Source organism: Antennarius striatus, chromosome 14, assembly GCF_040054535.1.
Source record: "Antennarius striatus isolate MH-2024 chromosome 14, ASM4005453v1, whole genome shotgun sequence".
Lineage (NCBI taxonomy): Eukaryota > Metazoa > Chordata > Actinopteri > Lophiiformes > Antennariidae > Antennarius > Antennarius striatus.
Genome location: NC_090789.1, coordinates 5354684 through 5382406, shown reverse-complemented (window position 1 = coordinate 5382406; position 27723 = coordinate 5354684). Strand labels below are relative to the sequence as shown.

General features: G+C 42.2%; 5 protein-coding genes across 9 annotated transcripts; 1 reads left to right on the top strand and 4 right to left on the bottom strand.

Annotated features, from left to right (window-relative positions):
* Positions 1 to 1972: 1972 nt before the first annotated feature.
* Positions 1973 to 10833, bottom strand: pex1 (peroxisomal biogenesis factor 1). 3 transcript variants are annotated; one of them, XM_068332403.1, is made up of 24 exons: positions 10638 to 10833; positions 9966 to 10112; positions 9751 to 9834; positions 9408 to 9522; positions 8415 to 9097; positions 8197 to 8316; positions 7945 to 8065; positions 7731 to 7837; positions 7155 to 7240; positions 6934 to 7066; positions 6754 to 6850; positions 6503 to 6673; positions 6247 to 6401; positions 5973 to 6159; positions 5718 to 5884; positions 5430 to 5564; positions 5282 to 5346; positions 5009 to 5151; positions 4806 to 4909; positions 4533 to 4709; positions 3432 to 3674; positions 2995 to 3189; positions 2724 to 2854; positions 1973 to 2291 (listed from the first exon to the last, which is right to left on the bottom strand). In XM_068332403.1, exons 1-24 carry the CDS (start codon positions 10743 to 10745, stop codon positions 2207 to 2209), a joined length of 3759 nt encoding a protein of 1252 aa, XP_068188504.1. In that variant the 5' UTR covers positions 10746 to 10833; the 3' UTR covers positions 1973 to 2206. The 3 variants fall into 3 exon arrangements, with proteins under 3 accessions (XP_068188504.1, XP_068188502.1, XP_068188503.1); XM_068332401.1 differs by having other exon boundaries at positions 4533 to 4909; XM_068332402.1 differs by having other exon boundaries at positions 4533 to 4909; positions 6301 to 6401.
* A 151-nt stretch (positions 10834 to 10984) lies between these two features.
* rbm48 (RNA binding motif protein 48) lies at positions 10985 to 13057 on the top strand. Its single transcript, XM_068332408.1, has 5 exons — positions 10985 to 11113; positions 11292 to 11482; positions 11572 to 11717; positions 12263 to 12816; positions 12927 to 13057. Exons 1-5 carry the CDS (start codon positions 10985 to 10987, stop codon positions 12987 to 12989), a joined length of 1083 nt encoding a protein of 360 aa, XP_068188509.1. The 3' UTR covers positions 12990 to 13057.
* clxn (calaxin) lies at positions 12998 to 14347 on the bottom strand. The gene is made up of 6 exons (XM_068332409.1): positions 14214 to 14347; positions 13962 to 14120; positions 13743 to 13847; positions 13506 to 13657; positions 13264 to 13368; positions 12998 to 13172 (listed from the first exon to the last, which is right to left on the bottom strand). The coding sequence occupies exons 1-6, from the start codon at positions 14287 to 14289 to the stop codon at positions 13125 to 13127; spliced, it is 645 nt and encodes a 214-aa protein (XP_068188510.1). The 5' UTR covers positions 14290 to 14347; the 3' UTR covers positions 12998 to 13124.
* A 13-nt stretch (positions 14348 to 14360) lies between these two features.
* sytl1 (synaptotagmin-like 1) lies at positions 14361 to 23382 on the bottom strand. Of its 3 annotated transcripts, none has more exons than XM_068332405.1 (15): positions 23277 to 23382; positions 21522 to 21648; positions 20949 to 21097; positions 20729 to 20843; positions 20596 to 20653; positions 20481 to 20517; positions 20367 to 20401; positions 19904 to 20020; positions 19476 to 19642; positions 19285 to 19387; positions 18959 to 19120; positions 18473 to 18551; positions 18297 to 18396; positions 17229 to 17434; positions 14361 to 16135 (listed from the first exon to the last, which is right to left on the bottom strand). In XM_068332405.1, the coding sequence occupies exons 2-15, from the start codon at positions 21644 to 21646 to the stop codon at positions 15993 to 15995; spliced, it is 1596 nt and encodes a 531-aa protein (XP_068188506.1). In that variant the 5' UTR covers positions 21647 to 21648; positions 23277 to 23382; the 3' UTR covers positions 14361 to 15992. The 3 variants fall into 3 exon arrangements, with proteins under 3 accessions (XP_068188506.1, XP_068188508.1, XP_068188505.1); XM_068332407.1 differs by having other exon boundaries at positions 14362 to 16135; positions 18297 to 18375; positions 20729 to 20846; XM_068332404.1 differs by having other exon boundaries at positions 14365 to 16135; positions 20729 to 20846.
* A 2206-nt stretch (positions 23383 to 25588) lies between these two features.
* cd164l2 (CD164 sialomucin-like 2) lies at positions 25589 to 27143 on the bottom strand. Its single transcript, XM_068333704.1, has 6 exons — positions 26826 to 27143; positions 26429 to 26515; positions 26035 to 26121; positions 25917 to 25949; positions 25683 to 25836; positions 25589 to 25598 (listed from the first exon to the last, which is right to left on the bottom strand). Exons 1-6 carry the CDS (start codon positions 26998 to 27000, stop codon positions 25589 to 25591), a joined length of 546 nt encoding a protein of 181 aa, XP_068189805.1. The 5' UTR covers positions 27001 to 27143.
* Positions 27144 to 27723: the final 580 nt, after the last annotated feature.

The following is a 27723-nucleotide window of genomic DNA, read 5'->3' as shown; positions in this document are numbered from 1 at the left end:
CTTAATCTCACCTGCCCCAGAGATGAATTTGAATCTCTTCTGTCGTGTCATTTTGGTGATTTATTGAAGAGACTGCTGCAGTCAATCAGCGTTTACAAGCGGCGTACAGGCGCACCGGAACTGATGCATTTCTAATAAGACGAGAGTCTGTCGGGGCGCATTGCGCACGACGGCGAAACAGCTCGTTTGATCCAAGGAGAATTTGACACTCCAAAGTTCCAGTATTGTGTTTGACCCAGAGGAAGTTGTCTCAGCACAAACTTCCAGTCGCATCAATGCATTTATGGATGTCCACTTTTTTTTTAAATCTCTGCATCTCTTCCAGTTTGGCTTTAAATGTTCCAAAAGCGATGTCTCACTGTCGGAAACCCAAACTCCTCTCTCTATACAGAATTATTTATGTTTCCAACTATTTTCTTCTCACATGTCAAAAACTGCAAACTGGGGGGGAATTCTTCACCGAGAACTCGTGTTTGTCTTCTAATTGTTCCAAAGAACACTTGTCTCTACTTTTTTGTTATCTTTTTTTTTTTTCTCACCAGGAAACAACAGATCTATGGAGAAAAAGACGAAATCGAACCAAACTAAATTGATCCGCATGTTGGTCAAACCCCAATCCGATGGTTTCTTTTCTTGCTGTTCCCTTTATGTCACTTATCTCCCTTCTGTTCACTCTCCAACACTCGTGAGCAGAAACTGTGTGTGTGTGTGTGTGTGTGTGTGTGTGTGTGTGTGTTCTAATTCGGTGAGGAGCCGTCTCACCGAGTGAACATGTCACATGCGGGTGTTTTGTTCTCCTCCGCGTCGCTCGGGATCTAATTCTGGTGAAGGCTGACACCTCTTGATGTTGTTAAATGGACGGATGCTTTGTTGTGAACTGAAGATCGTGAATCATTTTGTGACGGCTTTGAAGAACAAGTGCATCCGATGAGGAGTTGTGGGGGAGATGAAGAGGTTTGTCTTCATGTTGGAGATAAATGAGGTGAACTTTGCGCCGGGTGTTTTGGAGACACCGGGTTTGCACCTCTAATTGATGCTTATTTTTTTCACCATGTGTTCTGGGTTGTCTGGTATTGATAAAGAAAGACGTGGAGGGAATAAAGATGAATGATGATGTACTGAGGACCGATGGGATGTCCAATAAATCTCAGTGATTACCCCCGCTGCCAGCAGGACCAACGCGCCCGATCGGTGGCGGGATCATCCTCCAACCGCTCCTCCTCCCAGCCGGTGCTGCTGTCAATCCATCCCATCATGCTCTGTCCCCCTTGCGCAATTTACAATGAGTGAATTGATTTAATTGAAGGCTGTAGGTCTCATTGGCTGCTGTCCTTGTCAAGGATTTTCCCGGAGCAACAATTTGTCGTGTTTGTCTCATCACAGGTGTGAAGAGAAGGAAAAAAAGAGAAAGTCATCCTTCATGCTGCATCATGCCGATTGGGACCAGACTGATGCCGGCAAAAACCAGACCAGTGTGTCTATATTTACCTCTGCAGAAGCTGCCAGAGTACAGTACGTAGGATGACAGGAGGTACAGTGCTGTAAAAAGAAAATACTGTCTGAGAGGAGGAATCTGAAGTAGGTCCAGAGTTGGAGCGGCGTAAATCTTCTATATGCAAGGTTTAAAACCAGAGTGGTGACTTTAAGTTGTTTTTTTGATTCACTATTTCTATCTTGGGCACAACAGATGCTGTCTTTGATTCTTTTGTTTTTCTTCTTCTCTAAAATATAGATTAGTCTGGCACATACTGTTTAAATTCCTTTCAAATATTGTGACTGATGTTGACAACCTCTGAGTATGATCAGGAACACTTGCGTGTCTTTTAGGATCTTCTAATTCTAAACAACAAAATTCAATGCCATGCTAGTAAAACTAAATCCAAAAAAATACCAGAATAATATAAAAATATTAGCATTGAGCGCTCAGGTTTAGACGGGGTCATAAAATCAAGAAAATTGTCTCCATCCAGTGGCGAGAAACAGAAAACAATGAAAGCAAAAGAAAGCTTTGTTAGGATTTCAGGTTTAATTCTGACAGTTAAATCTTTTCCACCTATGTACAGTAATTACATTTTAATTATCAGTAGGAAATGTTCTAAACAATTTATCTTCAGATGTCCTGGAACTGTTGAATGCATTGTGAAATGATGATTATATAATTGTTTAACTTAAAAAAAGAAAAGAAAATTAGGTGTGTCCATTCCGATCAAGCTAAAGTGACACGTTGTCCAGGTTTAAACGTGACTGAATGAAGAGATTTCTCGTCTCCTCCGCCGCCAAACGCTTCATAACTGGAATTTAAAAAAAAAAAAGAAACGTATTAAAAGCGGTGCACTTACGTGTCACATCTGACATAGAAAAATACAAAAGACCAGGTTTAAAAGGGTCATGTGATTCAAAGAAGGATGTTCAATATTCATCATGGCTTTTTTTTTTTTTTTTTCACCAACAACTTGACACATGAGTGATGAGTCAGTAACTACATGTGTAATCTCTCTGCCCCTGGCTGAGCTGTAATTCTAGTGATTTCACAAAAATTACTGTGAGACTGATTATAATAATGGTTCTAACTGCTATATGGCTAATAGCTTTCGACAGTTTGCCAAAAAAGCTTTGAATTCCTCCCCATAAATGAGACTCTAAACCTCAGTTTGAGCTTCATGCATTCCACAACCACCTGAAACGATCAAAGACACATCCTGGTTTTGTGTCCTTGTACTCACAGCTTTGTGTATTTGCTCCAGTCGGCTTTGCTGAGAGACGGTCTGGTCGCAGCCAGAGCAGAATTAATGTGAGTCAGAGACAGCAGCAGGCCCGGCTGGCTGGAGGCTGAACGAACCCGGACGTACTCCTCCTATACAGACACACAATGAGCTGTTTTTAAAGTCAATATTTAACAGAATGAATGAACCGAGGCGCATAAAGGAAATACAATACCAAATAATGGGGGATACAGGAGGATTGTGATAGTACTCCTCCGTTGGCGTCACTCACATTGGTTTTCCTGTAGTTGCTCTTGATGCTATTGATGTCTTGCTGTAAACGCTCCAGCTGCTCCGGGCTGAGTTCCTCATAGCCGCTCCGCAGAGAGGACATGTAGGCAGGCGGGAGTGAGCTGCCGGGGTCACACACCAATGCTCTCGTCAAATCATTGGTCGTGGAGGCGGGACCGGAGACGCTCTGTGAGTTCTGTCAAGGGAGGCGGAGGAGAGGAAGCAGCCAAAGGCGCAAATTATAAGAGAAACAACTGTTCCTAAGCGACTGATTCGTATCGCTGCATGTGGGATTGCAAGGTTTCAGAAGCCTGTGTTCGTGTTCTGAACACTACATGTGTAAATATGTATTATCACTGCAGAACAGTGTGGATAGTATCATCACATCACCTGTGTGATGTTGCCCAGAATGTAAATGAGACAGAAAACACTCCTCACCAGTCCGGAAATCGGTGAATTCCTCGATTCTGATTCACAGGAGCTTCCAAAGTAGAGCCTCCACACATTTCCACCATGTTTGTCATCTTGTTCCTGAAGCTCGCCCGGTTCCAGAAGAACCATGGGCTGCTCCAGACCCCCAGCCGGATCTCCGTCCCCCACAGAATCATCTGAGCCACTGCCGTTGTTCGGGAAGATCATGGAGGAGAGACTTATGTCGCTTTCTGATTCCAAGGTTAGCTCCTGATCGTTACCCGGAAACAGGAAAGGTTTAGATACATAAGCCTTTAATACATCTATTGATTTTTTTTTTTTTAGTGCAGTCGATTATTCCATTGATTATTTTAATTTCCGTAGATAACGTTTTTACTTTAAAAGATCACTCTCAACCACACAGAAGTCTCTACATTAGTGTTAAACTGCTTACAATACACTGCTTACAGTATGCTAATGGATGATATTCTATCCATGAGGATCTACTCTCAGCCGGATTGCATGCAGGCTTTTAGAAGTACAGAAGTACCTTGAGACACAAGTGAAAAGTGAAATACAGTATCAATGAATTGATATAGTGGTTGGACTCGGAAGCGGTGTTTTACTGCCGTGTTACAGGCACTGCTAAAAAAAATTTTAAATGCTCATAGAGAGGTGTGCTCAGTACTCCAGAAATTACTGTATATTAATTAATTGCAAGGTATGTATGACTGTATTAGTTGTTTTTACATTTTGAGGGGTTTGGGACTTTTTTACAAGGCTGGAACGGATTAAAATTATTTTAATTACTTTAAATGGGGAATTTTTTTTGAGATACGAGTAGATTGACTTACACGCTCAGTCACGGAACGAATTAAACTTGTATCTCAAGGTACTATTGTACCTTAGTCCAAAAACTTTCACTGAAAAAAATCATATACACACCATATTTATTTCATTTTTGTGTTTTAGCATTTCAGTTTTAGGTTTCACACAGTATGGATGAGTTAATATCAGTTAATATCAGCTTGTTCATAATCTGCAGGAACTAGCAGTCATCATGATAGATCCCTGCACTCCTGTTTTTAGCCTGAGGTAAAGAAACGGTCCCTGAATATTATGGATTACCTGTGGAATGCTGGGGCCCAGGCCGGCGTGGACGGCCTCCAGCTGGGCATTGTAGAGCAGCGCCTTCAGGTCCGCCCCGGTGAACTGTGTCGTCGCTGCTGCGACCTCCTCCAGGTTCACGTCCGGAGCCAGAACGATGCCGATGCTCAGAGCTTTCAAGATCTCCACCCGATCTTCCTGGTAACGTGACACCAGAGGCCAGAGCTTGTTAATCTTTGGATTTAACAGGAACAACCTCTCCTGAGTCAAAAGACGTGAACAGTCAAGACACACCAGGTCAGGTGGGGGGCAGCAGAGGGACTTGTCCAGTCGTCCAGGTCTCAGCAGGGCCGGATCGATCAGATCTGGACGGCTGGTGGCTGCAAGCACATACACACCTACACACACAAACATTAAAGATTGGCATGAGGAGATGCTAATAGCCAGCATACAGAATACAGAACTCATGAGATGCAACACCGTGCATTATGACCGACCCTGCAGCCCCTCCACCCCATCCATCTGGGTGAGAAGTTGGTTGACCACACGGTCGGTGACCCCTGTGTTGTCGTGGCCCCTCCTGGGAGCCAGAGCGTCAAATTCATCAAAGAACAGGATGCACGGCTTGGCAGCTTGAGCCCTGACGCAAACACAGCACAGGATAACACTTTATTTCCATATATGGAATAGCCAAATCTTTGATATTTGCTGTCATGCATTAAAAGTATTGATTATAGTCTGATGTATGTTATAAGTGTAAAAACACTCACCTCTGGAAGACATTGCGGACTCCCTGCTCGCTGGCTCCAATGTATTTACTGAGAAGTTCAGGTCCCTGCAGAGGTAAAAATCTTGTATCACTGAAGGGTGGTTCTGATGAAGAGGAGCACAGACCACCAGAACCTGAGCCCAGCCTACCTTTATGCCGATGAAATTCATACCGCTGTCTTTGGCCACAGCTCTGGCCAGCAAGGTTTTCCCCGTTCCAGGAGCTCCATACAGTAAGACTCCAGAGTGATGACGGATGGGAAGATTAGAGAAGAGGATGGGATACTGTAACAAACCAAACATCTGCAGTCAGAGTAAAAAAAAAAATCTCCTGGAAGTGATTCAAAAGCTTTCAAAAAAATTTCTGACAATGAACTTCCTGGACAATAAATGGGTTTTACTTTGACAGATTGACTTGATTTCCTGACTGATTCCAACCTTAGCAGGCAGCAGTATGGTGTCCATGAGCTGCTGCCGCACCTCCTTCAGCCCCCCTACTCTCTCCAGCCCGACTTCGCTTGGAGTGTGGAGGTCAACTCCCCACAATGAAGGAGGTGTGAATCCCTTGAGCGCCTGCTCGAAGTCCCTCCATGCCAGACACACGCCTGAGGGACAGGAGGAACAAACATGCGAAAATGAATTAACACACAACGGCTGCGTGTTTATCGTCATAGTAACCAAAGCCTTCAGTACCCCGATCGCTGTGTCGCCGGTGTGCGGTGTTGGCATGAATGGCGCGCTCCAACAGTAGCACCAAGTCTTCGGGTGTGTAGCCCTCAGTTTCCTTGGCCACAGCTGGCAGGTCTAGAGTCTGCAGCGTCTCCTCCAATAAGTGGTCTCTTCTTAGGATCACATGACGCAGGATCTCTGATCTTTGAGCCTGCAGGCAATCACAAACAGCATATCTGGTGTCTTTACCTGTTCATCTGAACCGTTGTGTACGCAGGCGTGTAAACTGTGTGTTAACCTGGTCTGGGGGCTGGATGCGAACGAAGCCCTGAATGAAGTGAGACCCCTGTACCTCGGTCAGGGAGGGATGCAGGGAATGTTCACTCTGGCTGGTGATGATCAGACACACCAGGCTGGAGTACAAGATCACCTCATCCACCACATCCTTCAGACCTGCAGACACACGAGAGCAGTCAGCCTACGGCGTCTATAATTACAGATAAAATCAGATGCCCCCCCCGCACACAGACACAAATAATGATGTAATGCTTTACTTTGAGCAATGTGCAGCTGTAGCAGCGCCTCGGGGCCCTGCTCACGTTCTGGTGAAGTTGGTGCCCCACTGATGTAGTCCAAATCATCCAGAAGAACGACTGAAGGCTGCCTCCACTCCGCCTCTTCAAAAACATCCTGCAGGATCTGTCTCAATTTTTCTGCCCTTTTACCTGAGGAGAGAGAAAGAAATTCCCTCAAATACATTTAACTAGCTTTCTTTGACATGTCTGTTCATGAAGCGTCTGTTAACCTTGTAGTTTTTTGCAATCCACCACCTCCACATGGGCATCAAGATGTTCTCTGGCTTTTCGGCAGAGAGCTCGGGACAGAGCGCTCTTTCCACTTCCCTGTGAGGGGAGAGCAACACGGTGAGTGAGTGGAATATCAGTCTTATCAGCGCTACTATGGCTGTTGTTGTACAAACAGATACCTTGGCACCAATGATGAGCAAAGCTCCACCTTGGAGTCCCCGCCCAGCAGTGCCAAGCTCTTGTGAAAGGGGACTACCCAGAAGGCTGTGGGAGATAAACTCAAATCCAGTACTAGCGAGCTCATCGACACCACTGAGGACAGATGAAGGATAAAGATTAGGGACAAAAATCAATGCTGGAAAAGGTTTCATATTAAAAACCTCACAGGCTACACTCTTACCCAAGCACACTGAGGGAGGGCAGCTCCGGTTCGGTCATTTCGGTCGTGGTTTTCATAGCTGATGTAGCAACCAGCTCTCTGTTGACCTGTAGGTTTTAATATACACGTCACATATTCTTTTGAAATCACTGTGTGACAAAGAAATATCTATAATAATCCACAAATTTATAAAATCTCCAAAAGTAATGATTTGTAGGGAGATCACATACATAAGTATATCCTTTTTTTGTCTTTTTATCTGAGCAGGCTCGTGTGAAATCTATGTTGATATAATCTGGAGACGGGGAGGAAAATTATTTGAACAACCTTTCATCTTAATTTTTTCCAAAGTGTGCTTATTTATCTTAATGATGACATAATGATCCCTACAATCCTCAGTTTCCCCAGATCTAGGTCAAATAATTCTCCTGAGAACGCATTACCTGCATTAAATGACTCAACATCTTTCTCAGTGAGAGCTACTTTAAAAGCATAGGAAGACCATAAAAGGTTTCAGAACCAGTTATGCATAGAAGAATGGCATTCAGTTCATCCATTTGACTATTTGAGCCCCTTTAAAGACATTTGTGGCTCTACCTGAATGTCCTCCTTCTGGATGACAGCAGGTGACAGTAAAAACAGCTGGTCAGGAGGATCGCTCTCTGTTTCCGGTTTCAACACAGTCAAAGACAGCTCTAATTTTGCTGGAAGATAAAAAGTGGAAGGATAACAATACTCCTCTTTGATAATCAGTATTTTTCATAACCATCAGTGTGCTTGTTAAACAACTTGTAAAAGAGAAATGAATCACCATCGTCTCCGTGTAGGAGGACGTTTCCAGACCGTGGCGTCAGACAGGCTAAAGGTTCGTGAATCTGAATGTGCAGCCAGTCGAGGAAAGCTGTTCGTATCTCCTCATCACCTTCCTCAGGCTGAGCAGAGGCCATCAGGATTCACATAAAGTAATGGGTAGATTAAACATTTAGCAGATTTAGCAGTAAAGTGATCTGAAGGTGAATTAAATCCCTTATCTATGTGTACATATGGCTACTTCAGGACTCACCGGTTGTTGTAGGGGCTGCAGGCAAATTGAGGAGGCAACTTTGACAGTTGATTTGACTGGCTTAATTCTGACGGATGAATGTGGGAGGATGTCCAACCTGACTGCCAGAGGCTGAGGAATCTACAAACACCATTTATACCAGCTGTGAGTCAGAGGTCTGAGCTGCTTTAAAAGAACCACAGTTTGTCTCACAGGATCCTATCAAACAACACACTCACCCACACTCTTCCACTGTGGATCTCTCCATTGTTGCATCTTTCCTTTCCTGCAAAATCATGGCAGACCACCCTGACCACCATAGCCTCCTCTGCTTTCATCTCCTCTCCCTCATTCGCAGCAGCAGCACCCACAGCTTTAGCATCTCCTGCTTTCTTTTTCTCCTTTTCCTTTTTGGCTCTGTCCCTTCTTTCTTTGGGGGAGTGAACTTTGGAGAGCAAGCCATAAGTCACTGAAGACTGTCCCCCAGTAAACCCAGTGTTCGATCTGTGGCTCAGAGGAAATATGTGAATCATGGAAGTTGCCACATGGCTCATTGTGCGGAGAGAACTTGGAGGTGCACCACACACTCTGTAGATAGAGTCTGTGAAGACAGCGGGGATGTCAGGTACAGGTGGTGGTTTCTGAACTGGGTCGTAGGTACCCTTCATCATATAATGCAGCATACTCTTAAGGTCAGCTATGCCACCCCATTGGTGGCTCTGATGAACAGGTGATATACTTTCTAATGATTCTCCTGACGAGGGAGAACATTCCATATTTTGCTCTCTTTGAAAATTCTGCTTCTTTCCGCTTCTCATGGGAGAACCTCTCAGGTTGGAAATTCCCAGGCGGTTCTTCGGAGAAACAACTAGTTCAGTGAACTGCTCCAGGCGACAATATGGCACAGATGGTGAAAGGGATGCTGAGTTAAAAACAGATCATACTGTGTTCATTAATATGCTTTCTGTGACAAATGCATTACAGTATATTTAAACAAAAGAAGCTGAATAAATTCTTAATTTAGTAGAATTAACACTAAAAATCATGCCAAGGATTATTATATAATGTTTTTGTTCATAAGGATGTCTTTCAAACAGAAACAGAATCTATACAGCATCAGAGTTCATGTTTGGTGTCTTTTCCCCACGTGTTTCACTGTTTCTAAGAAAGACAGCATAGTTTTAACAGACCGTTGGCTACAGACAAACAACAACTGTTGTATGAAGTCTAACCTATTTGGATGTAGATGACTATGTGGCTCTCCACCCACACAGGGAACACAGCGTTTTGGAAAACCACTCGGATCTGATCCAACAGCCGCTGCTCCAGTGCAGCACTGTGGAGCTCCTGAGATCAGTCACAGAACACAGGTAATGAATTATTGTTTACTGTAATCATGGGTCACAAAGTTATCCCGAGCGTATTCTCAGTGAATGGTGGACTCTTTACTTTGCAGCTCAAAAGTGATGTGTGTACCTGTTGCAGTGTTTACACATCACTTCTGCTTTTACATGACTTGATCAAGTTACAACACTTTTATTTGAGTATAATATTCCAGTCATAATGATCACCCACCAAGATTTCCCAGTCATCACATGTCAGAGGCTCCACAAACACTTGATGAACTGATGAGATCTGGTGACACGGTCTCAGAAAACCCTGTGAGAAACCACACAACTGTAAGTCAACAGTTCAAAGTTTAAACTGTCAAAGGACTTCAACTATCTATCGCTAAGGAGCATTTGGTATGACACAGAGGCTAGGGCAATTTGTTTTCTATGGAGACAAACCTGCTCTCCATCTTGAAGGCCTAGCTTTTCTCCAAGTTGCCGACACAGCTCCACTTTATGACTCTCTTGATTGGAGGAGGTTCTGCTGAGAGTCCAACTGAGGAAAACTGGAGATCCATGGCCCCAGGACAGCTCCAAAGCCTGGTTCTTAAGACAGGAATATTGAGTTTTATTGTAGCAATATTATTCTTTATCCACCTGACAAATTCTTCTCATTAAACTTGTAAAGACCTGATTTTATTTGCATGTAACATCTTCATGTGAGAACACTATGGTCTAACAATGTTAGTTAGCCCAACTTGCACCAGAAAATCTATTTTGATTACTGACTTCAGACGTCGCACAAAAGTATTGAGACAATACTTCTCTGCACAAACTGGCCAAGCACACAGGAGAAACAATTTTTAAGAGAATAATGTGTTGCTATATTTCTTTCTGATTACACCTGCTGTTACCTGGTATGTTATGAGAATGAATGGCTACTGCTGATATTATTCAACTCTTTTCTGAGCACGTGGTCATGGACTGAACCATAAGTATTTTGCAATCGATGAAAAAACAATGCAAAGTAACTTTTGACGAAACTGTGTTATTCTAAAAGTCTAATAAAATTGGACTTCCAAAAACTACAGCACTGACAGCAATATAGCTAACACGGCTAACTTACTGTACCTCGGTCAGGCAAAGATGGGACGTTAACTTCGAGGTAAGGTGAAGAAAACAGTTTTTCGAGTTATTAAAAACAACAGTTACAGGTTGAATACCCTGGTTACTAAACATAGTGTAAACATAGCCTTGACAACATATATAAACCCAATAGGTGTCTGCGAAAGTGTTACCGCGTCGTCGTCAATCGATGTATTCTGTGTGCACCCAGCTAGACTAGAGCAGCAGGTACCGAGCCAGGATAGTTTTCATAATAAAATATCAGTAAGCGGTCATGAAGGGGAAATTAGTATTCTAGACAGGGTAAAGCTCTTATTTTGAAACTTGAGACTTGGAAAATTACTTCCTCAAAGATGGCGGCACCAGACAGGAAGGCTTCGGGTTGTTGGGTTGTCCCAGAGGTTTATAAACACCACGAACAGAAGAAAGTATGCATTTCTCGACCAAAATATAGAGATGGAAGGAAAGCGAAAGCTGTTAAGGTAAGAAGACACGAAGTATCGGTCAGGTTAAAACATAACCTAAGCTAGGAGACAGCGTAACTCTCAACTCGAGGAGTTATCACTGTGTGATAAAAATAAATGTACCCTTGACTATAGAAATAAATTGTTATTATTACGTTTTAGAGCAGTTGTCATCATACGTGTCCGGTTCCATTAGGTGTACACCATCAACTTAGAGTCTCGATACCTAATGATCCAAGGGGTCCCAGCTATTGGAGTGATGGAGGAACTGATCCAACTGTGTGCCCTTTATGGAGCCGTGGAGGAGTACAGACCCTTGGACGAGTATCCCTCTGAGGAGTTCACGGAAGTTTACCTGGTTAAGTTTCAGAAGCTCACCAGTGCCAGGTGCAGGATGAAACTCACGGTGTCCTTTACATTCCAGCCGCTCTTAAACAGAATTACTGAACAATTGTGCTTGAATGTTGTCATTTTAGGGCAGCCAAGCGACACATGGATGAGAAGAGTTTCTTCGGTGGTGTGCTGCACGTTTGCTACGTACCAGAGTATGAGAGTGTAGGAGACATCAAGATGAAGCTGCAGGACAGGCGGAGATATGTGATCAGGGCTGTCCAGAATATAGGTACGTTTATAATATAAACTGGAAAGTACTCAGGGAACTATGAACATCACTGTTCTAAAAACCTGAAACATTTCGCCACTCTCAAAAGATGCATTTCAACCCATCAGATCCAGGTCGGATTGACTTGCACATAGCAGTACAACATTGTGGATAGTTGGCCTAAGATTTACCCTACACAGAATTACATCCTAATATGTTGTGAACAAATAAAAATCAGACATTGGAGACAACACAAGCTCTTACATTTTTCATATGCAGTTGTAGTAGATGTTTAGTTATTGTTTATTCATTCATTCACATTCATTGTTTACTGCTTGTTCTGCTCAAGGCGGGTTGCGGGGGTTGTTGGAGCCTAACCCAGTTGACTTGCTGGCGAGAGGTGGGGGACACTCTGAGCACGATGCCAGTGCAATATGGGCTTTAATCTATTGTCTGATCTTTAAATTTAATGTACCAGTAATTGAATCTGTAGTTTAGTCGTTGGAATAGCAATTGACCCTGATCAGGAACACTTTGTTGAGATTGTTTTTTTTTCTGTTATAAAGCAAGAGAAAAGCAACAGGAGGAAGCTGTTAACAAGGAGTCCACATCATCAGAAGCAAACATCACATCAGAGACTGCCATAACCAGTACTAAAACCTCTCAGCATGATGCAACGGGAGAGGCTCCACACATTAGCCATTATTCAAGCTTTCCTCTACTGCCTCAACCTCCAAGGGAATTGAATTATTATGGAAATAAAAATCCACACGGAACTCCACCAACGGAGGATAAAATGGGCACATTACACAATGCTATAACTAACACAAAGGAGCAACAGCCAGTGCCTGGTTCAAGCTCCAGTCAAACCTCTGCTGACACAGGGGCAGAACACAAACGGACATCAAATCAGTCCTCCACAGTCAGATTTGTTCCACGGAATACACACATGGAGAACAGGAAACACAAGATGGAGGAGGCTGTAGACTGCTCACTGACGGATGTGACAAGAAACAGTGAACCGTTTATTGGGCCAAAGCTACCAGAACCATCTAAGGTGGACATGGAGGATGAGTCATTGAACACAACTGTGAGCCTGATCAGGAACACAATGAAGCAGGTAGCCTTAAATCTGATCTTTTGATAGAGTAAAACAAAATCTCAAGCATAGTCTTAATGATTTATGATATTTAGTAATGTCAATAAAATCAGTTCTGCCATGTTTCTCAGGTGGAATCGCGTCCTGATCTCAAACCAGTGGAGAAAAAGTTGAAGCCACGTCGTCGCATTTGATCAACCAAGAGACGATACTGCTATTGTACTGCTATTTTTACCAATATGTTTAAAAAAAACTCTCCGTTGTTTTTAGTTGCTTGTTTTTATTTACAGATTTTGAAATATAGGTGGCAATCCAGATGAATAAGATTTTTACAGTATATCCACCTGAAATACATGCTGTTCAAATGTCTCAATACTCTGAAAACAGAAATAACAGTATGTTAGACTAACAGATTAATCAAGAAATGGAAGTTATTGCAACTTGTCAAGAAACTAAATTCATAATTACCATGGAGTCAGGAAGGCAGGTCCCAAAAGCCTCAAGTAATAGATTCTCCTCTCTCACTGCTTTTTCAAAGTCAGCAAAAGAAAGTCTGCCATCGTGGTCATGGTCCTAGAAAAATGAAAGATGAAATAAATTCAAAATGATGTGCTTTCGAAAAACTAAAATGTGTTTGAGGGGGAGGTGGTATGGAAAGCATGAAGGTGTAGATGTTTGCGGGAATCTGTCAGCACCACTAGTGCCCTCACCATCTTCTTCAGCGTGATCTCCACCAGGTCTCTTATTCCTTCGTCCGGGTCCTCCTCTGTGGGCTGTCTGACAAGGCTGTTCTTCAGCATGTGAAACATCTCCTCTCTGGAGATGTAGTTGTCACCGTTCAGGTCGTAAACATGAAAACAGTCTGAGCCGTTCAAGAGAGGGGAGTGTTAAAAAGAGGTACAAGTATTAGCCAGGCTAAAGGTTTTCTGTGAAGGATAGGTGCTTACATTTGATTTTTTCATCTAAGGTCCCTCGAAGGAAGACAGACAGTCCTTCAATCCATTCATTCATACTGACAAAGCTGTCGTTGTCTTTGTCAAATGTCCTGAAGACTAACACAAATTGAACCATTAAGAGACTCTACAGGTTACCAAAAATTGGAACATAATAAATCTAGTAGTAATGAAACAAATTAGTCAAGTATTTAGAATGTCAATGAACAGTACCTCCATCCATGATCATATCGTCGGTCATTCCAAACATGTTATGCAGCATGCTCCTGAACTTCCCTCTGTCCAGGCCGTTTACTGCCCTCCCGGGGACCGTAGGCTCTCCCAGCAGGATTTTATATTCTCGGATTAGACACTCAATCTCTGTTTTACTGACTGGAGTCAATAAAATAGCAGCACAGTATTAGCTGTCTGACATTTTCTAGCGTAACCTATAATATAGTATGTTGGGTTGAACTGAATACTCACAGTGCTCCACTTGTTTTGAGATTGTTTCCGCCACAGTTTGAATCAGTTTTCTGCTCATAGCAGATATTTCCGACATATTTGTTGTTCGCTGAGCCGCTAGGCCCAAGAGTCCTCCGGGAGTTTTGTTTATACTTGGTTGCCATGGCACCCACGTAGCCTAGTTTAAAGGCTTGCAGATCTTTGTGAAATAACTAACACAATTTTAAAAGGCAATGAAGATGTGTGTTTTCGTTTGTTTAATTTGAATTTGTTTAAGTTAATTTCCCACCTCCATTTTTTTTTTTACATTTATTGAATTGTTGTGGGGCTTTCAACGCGTAGTCTAGGAGAGAAGCTAACGATGCTAAGGTTGTCGGCTAGAGCCGTCCAGGCAGAACTGTCCTTATCTGTCGAATACTGATGACGTCACGCAACAAACCCCGTTTGGTAGCTTAAAATAAACCTTTCTAAAAGCAGGAAGTGAGTCTTGCCGTGAATTCAGCCTCCCTTAATGTTAATGTTGCACAAATGCTGAAAAGAAAACAATTTGATAAATGTCAAGATTCTGAGTTTGCGCCACCTCTGCTTCCCTTCCCCCACAGAGCGCAGCATTTTAGTATTTACTCACAATTATTCCAGTAATTATAATTACAGGTATTACTCTGGTGTCAAGTTACGACTGGCGTTACATTAAAAGAGATAATCATAAGGAGTTAGAACACAAAATAACGAGCTTATTTTTATTTTTTATTTCTGGCCTATTCCAAAGAGTTTGAGAGTTTTTATGAAACAATCCCATGATATACAGTATAGTTTCAGTTAAACCACTTAAGACAAACAAAGGATTTAATCAGTGCTGGATTGATATTAACTTAATAAAGTACAAGAGATTACAAATTCAAATCTGTCAAACGAGATGCGGATTGATCTGAAACGTTCAAGTAAAACCTTTGAAATATAGATCGATTTGGTTTCAAAACTAAAAATTGTACCTTATTTTTATTTATACCATTATTTCACAATATTGCACCACTACTGCCTCCCCTATGTGTGTTTGTGTGTCAGTATGAATGAGAAACAGAAATAAACAAGTATGTATATGTGTATCATCGTGACAAATTAAAGGCAATATATGCTGTAGTTGGTGTTTGAAATCCCAAGATTCAGAGTTACAGCTAGTTGGAGACTCAACAGAGGTCAAGCCAGGTGTAAAGCAAGGAACATACAAAAATCAAAATCAAAATCTTTGATGTTGGGTTTGCTGGCTAGATTTGATGGTGAAATTAAATTGACGAGAACTCCAATGAATATCCTAACTGCATGTGACCGGTTTGCACAGATGTTTTGTTGCTATAATATGGAGACACGTTCACACACAGCAGCGTTGATGTTTGCGGCTCTTAAGTGAGAATATAGACGTGATGCTAGGAACTGTTGGCAACTTAATGAAGTTGAAGAATGTTGGTTTTGACTGCAATGAGAAGGCTGACAAAAATGATGTGATGATGATGATGTAAAATGTGATGTCATGCATATAGCCTGTATGGCCCATTTTACACATGAGGAGGTTGTTTGATCATGTGTTTTATGGAGGTCACGTTCCAAAGCACATTGGCTGATGGGAAACACACCACTAATCTGGTGATGTCCAGAATCCCTTAGTGATGTCTGTGGGCTTTCTGAGAGTATGTTCTATCACTGTTTTACGTTCTGCATATTATGCCTTTAACTTTGCTGAGTGCTCTCCAACTCCAACAATGATATGAATGCACAGGAATGCATCTCTGTGCACGAAGCGTGTCACTGGTCCCGACGTGTGAGGTTAGTTCTAACTGGTAGCGTTGCGTCGATCCAGCGGTTTGGCTCTTTGATCACTGAGGTCCACACCTCAACTTCTTCCTCTGTGGAGTCCATCCAGCTGACGTCCTCGCCGTAACTCTGACCTGCAAACAACAACAAAAAAATACGTATGCAGTATTTATATTGAAGGTATTACCTAACCATACATCTAAATGAAGCCATGAAGACAATTCCGACAAATGATCACGGTCTGCTCATATGCACACAGTGTTAATCCGTGTTCCTTTGTGTAAATTTTGCAAGACACATTGCTGCTGGGAAAGGAAATCAAGTTTCTTCTACAGCTTTCAGTGTAAACATACCTGGAGAAATAAATGATTCTACAAACAGCCTAAAATCCTACATGATTCCTCATACTCAAAGTGAGTAATCAGTCCCCAAGCTGAATGTAGTGACAACAAAGAAATTCTAGAGACTACAGAGAGCAGCCCTACTCTCTCAATAATACAAGTTTACAACATTTCAGATTGTATAATGTGATACCAGCTTTGGTCCTTGCTGCCATTTTTGTGTTGAATTTCAACAGCCTCCAACACAATGTGAGATATTTAACAGTGAACTACAAGAGGCTCTCTGCTGACCCACACATTAACTCGGTCCGATAGCAGGACCATCTGAAATGCCTGAAATGGTGACAAGACAAAACGCACTGTCATCATACCTCACCAAAACACAATTATATAAGAAGGATAAAACTGGTTTTATGGCACGTCTACAAAACTGACCTGACCATGAAAATAACTAACGAGTCTTTAATGTCACATCCTCTGAAGCTGAAATCGACATACAGGCTGCAGTTTAGAGTACAAGGTAGGAATTTGTTCTGCTTCTTTAGTTCATCACGATGAGTACCTTAAATGACTCATCTTCCCTCTTTTAAACCAAATATCCATATTTGATGATGACAGCATAGGTCTTGATATCTGTAATGTTTTCATACTCTGTGAAATGTATGAAAAGTTAGACAGAGACTGGTGTAATCCACATGTCTCTACATTTGAAAAACATAAGATCTTGTTGTACCTGATTCCGTGTTTGTATAGGAGGCCTGAATGGACCAGCCAATCAGAGGATCTTTTGTGTTGTTTGCATTTTTAGCTACTATAGTAGGGCTGAGAGAATAAATGACAGGGTGGAAACTTGGAAAGTGACTGCGGTGAGGACTGAGACACGCACCGGTTCCACAGCTCAGACGAATCCCTCCTAGGATGTGTGTTTTTAACCCTTCACGATGCCAGACGGTCAGCTCGGCGCAGGCCTCCCTCAGGTCGCTGCTGTGGAAGCCATCGTAAACCATAGTGTGGTTGAAGGCAGGGCTGACGGAGCGCTTCACCATCCGTGTCTTCTGACCGCTCTGCTGACTGGCATCCGGGAGGATGTAGCTGATCGGGCGCAGATAATGATGATATACAGTATATTATGTTTTTACCTGACGATACTGATGGTATACAGTACACATACACAGATGACGGGTTCAAACAAATGCTCTGTCATCAAATAAGTGCCTCTGTACTCTGACCATGTGCATGTTTGCTAAACAGTTAATTTGGTATGTCAAACATTGAAGCAAACATTTCCAGTATGACACACCCAGAAAGAAATGGAGCAGCATTATCATTCTCTTTTTGTGTTTGTGGCGAACATGGAAAAATGTAATATTCACTCCTCTTTTAACTGTTTTTATGTCTCCACCAAATCCTGAAGGAGGGGATTGGTTCTTTAGCCACCACCAGTTCCATCAGGTTCAAGATGTAGAATGACCAAAACAACAAGCTGAAAGAATCTGAAACAGGCAATCTAAGTTGTCTGATACTTTTCAAAGAAGGACTTCAAGGGCTATAAAATATAAAATTATTCAGATATTCATTCATTGGCTTTCAATTTTGGAATTGGAATATTTTTCTTCCTTTTTTTTAATATTTCTAAAATGTACATTATAAGTAACTTCTCACTCCCACTCAGCCACGCCTCCATTTACCAAAATGCCAAAGACACCTGCTGATCTCAAACATAGGAGTCACCGCAGTAATTATAATTTTTTGAACTGCTGTGAATACAAAATATCAATGATTCTACCTTTACATGTTGAAGTGGACTAAAATGAATTAACCATGAATATGCATGAAAAGGTGAATGGTAAAAAATTCCAGAGAAGTTAAAATTTTCTGTTAAACAAATGCGATTTCTGCCACAGTGAGTAAATGATGACAGAATAACACGAAATGAGCAGCAGAGCTGACTCACCTCCTAATGAAGGAGTCAACAGGGCCTCCTTTGAAGGACATCAAACTTTGAGCCTCCCGAATCCAGATATGAAGCTCTCCTGTCAGAGGGAGGCCACCACCTTAAAACACGCGTGTATGAGACACGTGATTGAGATAGAACACAACATGAATACATGACGTGTGTTCTCCGCTCACCTTCAGATCCATCTGGGATGAATTTGATAGAGAGGATAATGGTCCCACGACTGCTAACGGTCTCTGGACTCAGATGAACCTGGGATGGGGAAAAGAGGAGGAGGGGTAAAAAAGAAAAACAGATAATAAGTAGAGAAGAGGTAATGGGGAGAAAAACGAAGGAAAAGCAAGGGGGGAGGGAGGCAGCAGCAAGGAAGCAGGGACAGATTATTACATAAAACCTTAGTTGAAATTCACAACACATCTTTGTCTCCCTCCAGCTTTCAGAGACCTCTCAGAGACACTCGTCTTTGTTTTAATGTGTCTCCAACAAAGTCCTCAAAGCTGCTGTCACACAAACACAGATGCTGAATAAATGCAAATTTGGGCAGCATGATTTTCTTATAAATATTTGTCCTGGAGTATTCAAATTCTTGTGCTAGTCTGAGCTACCACATGATGGTGTATTTGCATACAGAGGATTCATTCATGTGCACTCTCAGATACCCGTGGCTGCAGATCCTGCCACAGCGGATCAGTGCAGGTCCAGTCCCAGAGGCTCAGAGACACCTCCACCTCTCCCAGAAACACGTTCCTCCCCAGGGGCTCCGAGTGCCACACGGACAAGTTCAAGGTCCGGCTCCGCAGCTCCCCGATCCGTACTTTATACTGTCAATTATGAACCAGAATCAGGCAACACATGAAAGGATGGATTATTCAAAGGGTGTCTGAGAGACAGGAGAGATAAATGTCTGCAGTACATGTGGAGGAACAGATGGAGGGATGCTGTGAAGTGTGACTTTGTATTTAATATGCAAATGAGAGCGTCTCACTGTGAGCATCTGATTATAGACTGGGTTCAGTGTCTTTTTCTTCACTGATGTTTTCTTCTTACTGTGACGTGACTTGTCTGGTAAGAGATAAACCTTGACGTATCTGTGAAAAGCACAGACAGACATTTTCAAATGATTTCAAACTCGCCTCTTGTGGCTGCAAGATGCCTTTTCACAGTCATGTCACTTACGGGTCAGAGCAGTTCTTGCGTGCTGAGGCAAGGTCCTCGCAGCAGAACACTTTGATGCGCAGCTCCTCCGCCTGAATGTCGTAAACCAATAGGAATTGGATGCGGCCCCTCACCTCCACAGCATCAAAATCCCCCGAGCTGAACAGACTCATCATGCTTCCACTGAGCTGCAACACATACGCAAAGCTCCTGCGTCACTGTCTGGAACTGAGTCATTTTGCGTCACAGCATAGGCAATTAATCAAACGTGATTGATCATGAGTGTGTGTGTGTGTGTGTGTGTGTGTGTGTGTGTGTGTGTGTGTGTGTGTGTGTGTGTGTGTGTGTGTGTGTGTGTGTGTGTGTGTGTGTGTGTGTGTGTGTGTGTGTGTGTGTGTGTGTGTGCGTGTGTGTGTGCGTGTGTGTGTGTGTACAGTATGTGTGCATACCGTGTAGCTGGAATGAAGGCTGCTGGTGGAGCTGCTGGGTTTCAGACCGAGTGATTCTGGCTCAGTCAGGCTGCTGCTCAAAGAATCATTGTCGCCACTGTGACTGTCAAAGTTGTCCTAATCAACACATACACACACACACACACACACACACACACACACACACACACACACACACACACACACACACAATTCTCAGTCATTGCATTACATACTTATTCTACTGTATATTGTAAACTGTTCTCCAGATTCCAAGTTAGAAGTCTGAATATAATGGATTCATTCTTCTGAATTGAATATGAATATGTTTTCTGTTGTTGCTGCAGATGATCCACATTAATATGGATGGACGTGCTCATGCCCTTAGTTTTACAGGACAGATACCTTAGCATTAGAGCTAGGTATAGGACACCTGTAATCCTGAATGATCAGGACTGTAACGTTAAACTACGGTTCTACTCACTTCACGTTCCTCTGCCAGGCAGTGACTTCTCCATCCTATGAGCAGAGAGGTGAGTTAATGATAATACTGAGAGGCACCAAGAGAGGTAACAGACATAGGAGGGAACTTTCATACCTTTTGACGGCACTGAATTTGTTCCATGTTGGAGAGCCTAAAATTTGACATTATTTGTATGAAACGTTTGTTTTTTAATGATGGTAAAAACATAAAGCGATTCGAGCACACAGACCTTTCCTGCATAATGTTTTTTTCGGGATGTGGGCACAGATTTAGAACTTCCTTGAATCCTGAAAACAGAAAGAAGATTTTAGGAAAATTCAAAGCAAACTCAGTATAATGATTTTCTTGCGACTTCCATTCACCCTCCATTCTTCTCCTCTTTGCTGTCCTTAAGTCGTCCCTCGGCCTCAGGAGAGGTGTCGCTGTTGTTGGAGATTTCTTCTGTTTCTCCATTGAACAATCCCTTAAGCGGTTGATCTGCTACCATGGAAACAACAACAGAGCCATCAATAGGTTAGCCTCATAACAGTAGAAAAACAGCCGTACAGGCCTGTAATAGTGATGCGTGAACTGAAAGCAGACCTCTGCTTTTAGTCTTTCGGAGGCGTATAGAGGCGTGGATGAGGTCGCTGCCTGACCAAGTGTTGTGGCGTTTGCTGCGCTCCTCCGCAAACCACGCACCCGAAAAGGAGCGCAGACATTGGGGGTCGGTCACTGTCTGCTCGAGGGTTCTGCATTGTTGGCAAGTTGGAACATGTTATAGAACAAACAACAAAAACTTCCTACTGGCAGAAACTGTCACTTTGGTCACTCAATTTACTGCAATATTACAAGAGAGTGTTTCATACACACCCAATAATTAATTGTTTAAATACAAGAATGTCATAACTTTTGGGTTTAGTTCAACACATTTCATCATTTGTCCTCTATCTTGGGTGATGGGTATTTCTTACCATGATCTGATATTTTTCTCACTAAATTGGTGAGAAAAATAACACAATTGTTGAGATCCCTTTTTAAAAACTAATCACATTCCTCTGATTTGAAAGTGTCTTGCTCCCCGTCAAAGGAAGGTTCACTTTACGCTTCTCTTTTTTATTTTTCTCATTTGTACACAAAACCAGTACCTAAAAATGATAAGCAGTCACCTCTGACCTTACGCGTCCTTCATCCAGAAGACGCAAGTCCAAGTCACGGTCCAAGACCTGCAGGATGGTGGATTGCTCCTCTTCTGTAAGATAGCTCAAGTCAAGAGTAGGTTGAATCTGCTTCAATTCCATCCCTGAAAAAGCAAAACCACTATCTTTAATCACTGTAATAGTTAGAAATGTCCAAACAAACCCCAAACAATAAAACATACATGATATAAGTGAGACATTAGGCTGCGCTTGGATAAATATAGCATAGATGTGACAAAAGATCTTTGTGAAATAAATGCATCATCTGTCTATCATGTCTATCACGCAGTTTTTAACACAGGGTGTAATCATGAGTGCTATAAGCTCTGTGAGTAATAAACCTGAGAACAGGGTGATAAATAGTATCTGAAGACCGAAGAGCAGACGCATGGGTATGTCTATAAATCACATCTCCATAAGCCATAACAGAAAAAAACAGTTTAATCAGTCTTAAAAGTATAATAAAATAAACGCTGCTTAATTACAAAAATACATGTTTGTTATAATTTCTGTAAAATATTGACTGTAAGGTTTTAGAATGTGAGTTAGTCAGCCAGACATGTAAATTATGTACAGTATTTCACTTTGGAGAGAAAAATATAAACTTATATTTGATTGAAACAAATGGGCTCTGATTGGTAGTTTATTTTTATAAAAGCTTACATACTTCTGCTGTGAGTGCAGCTTGGAGATGTTGCAGACCATCTGCTGGTATCATCCATATATAAATGTATGTGGCACTTAGTTATAACATTATAGTAACATAAATAGGAAAAGAAAACTGGACCTAGAATTTAAACATGTAATCTACTGTTGCTCTGCTCACTATCAGTCTGTTTGCCCTATGACCCCTCAAAATGAAGCACTGTCTTACTGCTATCTGCCTGCTGTCACATGTTGCAAAAATCAATGGCATCCAGGGAGTTGTTGTTTTTTTAAATCTTTCACAGATTTGTTTAAATGTATGAATTAATTATAATAATGATTATTATACTATGTAGTGCACGAGACCTGTATTTTGTCTGATTTATCCTGTATTTACAACTGCTTTAATGAATTTCTCAATGCAAAAGCTCTGAAAAGAAATAATGCTCGAGGAACATGAAGTTATTTTTTAATTAAAAACAATAAACCTGCTGCGCAACTGTATGACAGACAGTATCCATTGTGCGTGTGTGTGTGTGTGTGTGTGTGTGTGTGTGTGTGTGTGTGTGTGTGTGTGTGTGTGTGTGTGTGTGTGTGTGTGTGTGTGTGTGTGTGTGTGTGTGTGTGTGTGTGTGTGTGCGCTCACAGCCTGGAGGCTACCTACTCTGATGTAATTCGCGCATGCGCAAACGGCCTGCTGTCCTGTGCAGGTGGTTAGCGTTTAGGCAAACAAGATATCAAGCAAGGAATAACAACAGTTATCAACAGACATTAGAACCCAGACACAGGCTACCACACTACGACGTACGTGACAAAATGATATTAATTGATAATAACACGTTAGTAAGGTGTGTACTCGTATAAAGTAAGTTAGTTAAAGCAGTTGTTGTTTTATCTATTAAGTTTTACTTAACGAATAAGGTTTACGCAGCACTTCCATCATGAAAACACCGCGAGAGAAAGAACACCTGTCGCCGCTTTTTTTTTTTCTCTTTATGGCACAAAATTTAAACTCCCTCCTTTCATACTCATGAAAGCAGACAAACAAGAAATTAAATCAATGTGTACATAAATAGTTTCACCTTACCTGACAGCTTCCTCCAGTTCCATCTGTCAAAAGTTGTTCGAGGCGCTGTCCTGTGTCGCGAGCCTGTGGAGGACGGAGTGTGACGTAATGGACACGCCCACCACCATTAGTGGGATAGTCCAGTCTGGAGCTGCAATCAGCTGCAAACAGAGATATACGAAGGGTGTGTGTGTGTGTGTGTGTGTGTGTGTGTGTGTGCGTGTGTGTGTGTGTGTGTGTGTGTGTGTGTGTGTGTGTGTGCGTGTGTGTGCGTGTGCGCGCGTTTGGTATCACGTGCGTGATACTGTATGATATGCCTCTCTCTCTCACACACACGCACACACACACACACACACGCACACACACACACAGACACACACACACACACGCGGATGTTTTACCAAATGACTGGGTGGAGGTGGGATGTAACTTTCCTCCTGGAAATTATCCACACCTGCTAAACACACACTCAGACCCACAATGAGGCCACGCATAGCTGCACCCATTAGTGAGCAAGAATGTACACACACACACACACACACCTACACACACACACATGCACACGCACGCGCACACACACTTAGTGAACAAGATCTTTTACGTGTTTTATTGCAGAGGAGTAAGCCGCCTGCAGCATGTGAAGTCTACTCCAGCCTAAGGTGTGTTTGGTTATGTGTGTCCCTTCCTGTCGTTCTGCCTGGCTACTGGGGGATGGTAAATTCAGAGTGAAAAGACCGGTATTCAGTCCTGTTCTTTGTCAAACACTTGGACGTCAGCCACACGCTGCCCATTTGGGGAACCTTTTTTGTGTGAGGGATTATTCGATCCTGTGGCTTGGCTCAGACAGAGATTGTTGCATCCAACCAGCAATCCTGCAGCTCCCCAGAAGGCCTCCAGTAGCACACAGTGCCATGTAGTGGGAATGCTAGGCACTGACAGGTCCCAGGCAAAGATGCCCCTTTCCCTCATTAGAATGCATTCTGTCCTTTTAGTAGAAAAAAAAAAGTTTGTTTTGTGCATCGTATGTCCTAATTTATACTAAGAATCTGAAAGTAAATAGGGTGCAACACATAATTATGTTCGGTTAAACAGCAGGGAGACAATTACCGGTAGATAAATAAATATTTAAGGATTGTGGATGAAAATTCAATTCAAGAGGTGACAAAATTACAAATTGTGCTACTACAACCAAATTAATTTAATCTTTTCTTTGGTTTACCTCTCCTGTTCATCAACACACTCACCCCAGTTTGTATGATGACCCTTGCAGCGTCAATCTGCTTTTTGCATAAAGCAACAAGTTACAATCTCAATTTGTGATTAGCTTCCATTAACTACATTTGCATGTAAATGATCAGGCATGGCAGACAGAAAAAAAATGTTTGTCCTTCATTTATTCAGGCTTCCATCATTTTTTTTCAACAGTTTGAAATTCTAATGGCATCACCAAAAAAAAAAAAAAAAGAAAGGAAAAAGAATCTAATAAACAAAAACTGATAAATAAAAATCAAATTTATTTTCAGCACAAATGATAAATTTGCCCAGAGGTGGTATAAAGCCATGCTGGACCTCACTGGACCTCATTCTGGGTTAAAAGACCAAGTTTCTATGTTCCTAGGAGTTTTTCCAGGAGAATAAGATTAGGATTCCTCTCTAGGGTAACTGACTAACTCACTGCAAGCTAAATAATGAAAGACATAACAAGCACAAATACGGCATTACTCTCTCAAAGTTACACCTGCAACACAGACAGCAATCGACACAATTGTGATTTTCAGGGTCTGATTTTAACTATTGCAGGGCTCTGGGGGAAAAAAGTTAAAAATAGTTGTCTTGACCTTGATTGACCTACTTTTTACGTGGGATTATATCGCTCTTTCCCACAGCTACACTGTAAACATTGATATAGCTAGCTGCCTGTTTATTCTAAGCAGACAAATATATGAGATTGGTGAGAATATATTGGGCATGATTACAAAAAGTCATTACTGAACTATACATACGATAAAACACAATGACAGCATACTCATAAAGTCACTACACAATTAAATATTCTAAGAAACCGTGACATCCGAGTCTCAATGAGTATGCACATGGTCCAAACTAAAAGTAGCAGGTGCAAGAAGAAAAAACAAGCTATATTTACAACTTGAGGAGTCACAGCTCTTTGGTCCATTTTCATCTTGTCTTCATTGTGGCTGCTCTCTGCAAAAACAGAATTCAAGATGGACGGATAAGATTTGTAAATAGAGCTGAAAGCAATTTAAAGAATAAAAAAGGTGAGTACTGTACAGTCATACTATATTTTAGGGTGTTGTTTATCCAATTTACCACTAGAGGTCGCTGTCGCACCAACAGGACGTCACTAACACTGAGTCAGACAAACACCTGCTGATTTTTAAGTGGTCTAGATGTGCGCAAACTCACATGGGATCATAGTTGCTTTGTTCTTTAGATTTGAGGAATCGCATGGCGAACAAGCCTCCCGCCTGCACACACAGCACGAGTATGATCCCACCGATGAAACTGGACATGTCAAACTTGGCCTGGGAGAACTGCGTGGGTGTTTTGCTGTCATCCCCTGGAAGGAAAGAAAGGGAAGAGTTGGCCAGGTTTTACAGTGAAATCAGATGTAAGCAGGAGAGCAAAAAGTCACTTTACCATCACCTCCTCCCTCAGCCACAGTCTCTACAGCTGGAAAATAAAACATGCAAATGAGATGAGAGTCTCGGAAATTGCATTGAAGCGTCCTGTGTTCGCTTTGTGCGTTTTCTGTTACCTGTGCACAGCTCAGGCACTCGAGACACTCTGCAGTTCATGTCTGTGGAGTTTCCCTCGTCAGTCACACATGTGCCTTTGTCATCACCTGAGACAGAAAGAACACCTATTGTAATGTCTCTGTGTGTGTGTGTGTGTGTGTGTGTGTGTGTGTGTGTGTGTGTGTGTGTGTGTGTGTGTGTGTGTGTGTGTGTGTGTGTGTGTGTGTGTGTGTGTGTCTCCCTGACACACTAAATAATTCAATCACCTTGTACAAACTAGGGAAGGTTATATTACAGTGTCTATGATGATTAGATTACTATCACATACACACACATCTGGTGTGTGTGTGTGTGTGTATGTGCGTGTGCGTGTGTGTGTGTGTGTGTGTGCGCGCGCGTGCATGCGCGTCTCACCATCTGGGCAAAGCCTCCAGACGCAGCCTGTCAAGTTAAGCATGGAGTTTCCAACGCATAGGTCACATGACTCAGCTTGAGAACAGTCTGGGGGGTGGCGGGGGGGTTAATAGTGGTGGTTAATCATCTCGCTCAAAACCAAAAAGGAAGTTGATGCACAATTATCCTGTCACGGTTTAAGTTTAACTACTAAATTATTTCCCAGTCATCTCAAGTGTGGTGTTCAGTTAGTGGTCAAAAGTGAGCAGAGCAATTTCACAAATAAAGTTTTTTTTTTTAAAAAAGCAGAATCTCACACGCAACTTTTTATATGACGTCACCTTTTTATATGACGTCAGCTTTCAAAAAAGCACTTGCTGACAAGCTGTCTAATAATTACACAAATATGAGTCTATACCTGACTGTGACTCCACAGAGGGAACCGCTGCCAACACCAGTGCCGTGGAACAGAGGACCTTCAATACCAGCTGCTGCATCCTGACATCCACGGAGCTCCACGAACAACAGCTGTGAAAAGATTTAGTGTCAGGAAAAGGTTTTAAAATTAAAAACACTTTGTAGTCTTCAAACATCTACATCTGCTGTGTGATGGTTGCAGCTGTAGGGGTGACTCTCTGCTGTAACACAAAGGGAGACAGGAGACGCACAGGTCTGTGAAACATGAGCGACACACAGACTCCGTTTCCTGGCAACCGGGTGACCCACCTCACTCTCCCGAAATGCACACCGGTTTAAATAGGGTGACATGATTAGTTTAACATGTGATGCATGGGCATGCCTGTATACACATTTACTGTACCATATATCAATAAAAACAATAAATAATAGTTGGATTGATATACTTTAATGATCCCAAACTGGGAATTTCACAATAAAAATTGTTCCCACCCGGATTCGAACCTGAGACCTTTCAAGTTAGTTCTACTTCAAATTGTCTTTAAGTCATTTACGTCATGAAAACAGGTCGTTGTTGGCTCCACTTCCTTGTTTTTCCATATGACAATGTATGGCACCAAAATTTAAATGGATTAAAATTCTCTTTAAATTAAAATTATTTTTGTCTTGGCACTTGCCGATGTTTTACAATAGAGTCGTATCTTTCAAACATGTGGCTACCAATGGGTGCAACCGAGTCAGAGTCTAGCATTCTGCAGGTATTTGGTGAATACTCTCGTTCTTTCATTCGCTCCTTGTTCTTGACCGCTTCTTCCGTCGCCAAGCGCGACGCCAGTGCCCTCGAAGCCACAAGAAGGACAAAGAACACTCACGCCTACATTTAATTTGGAACAATCAAT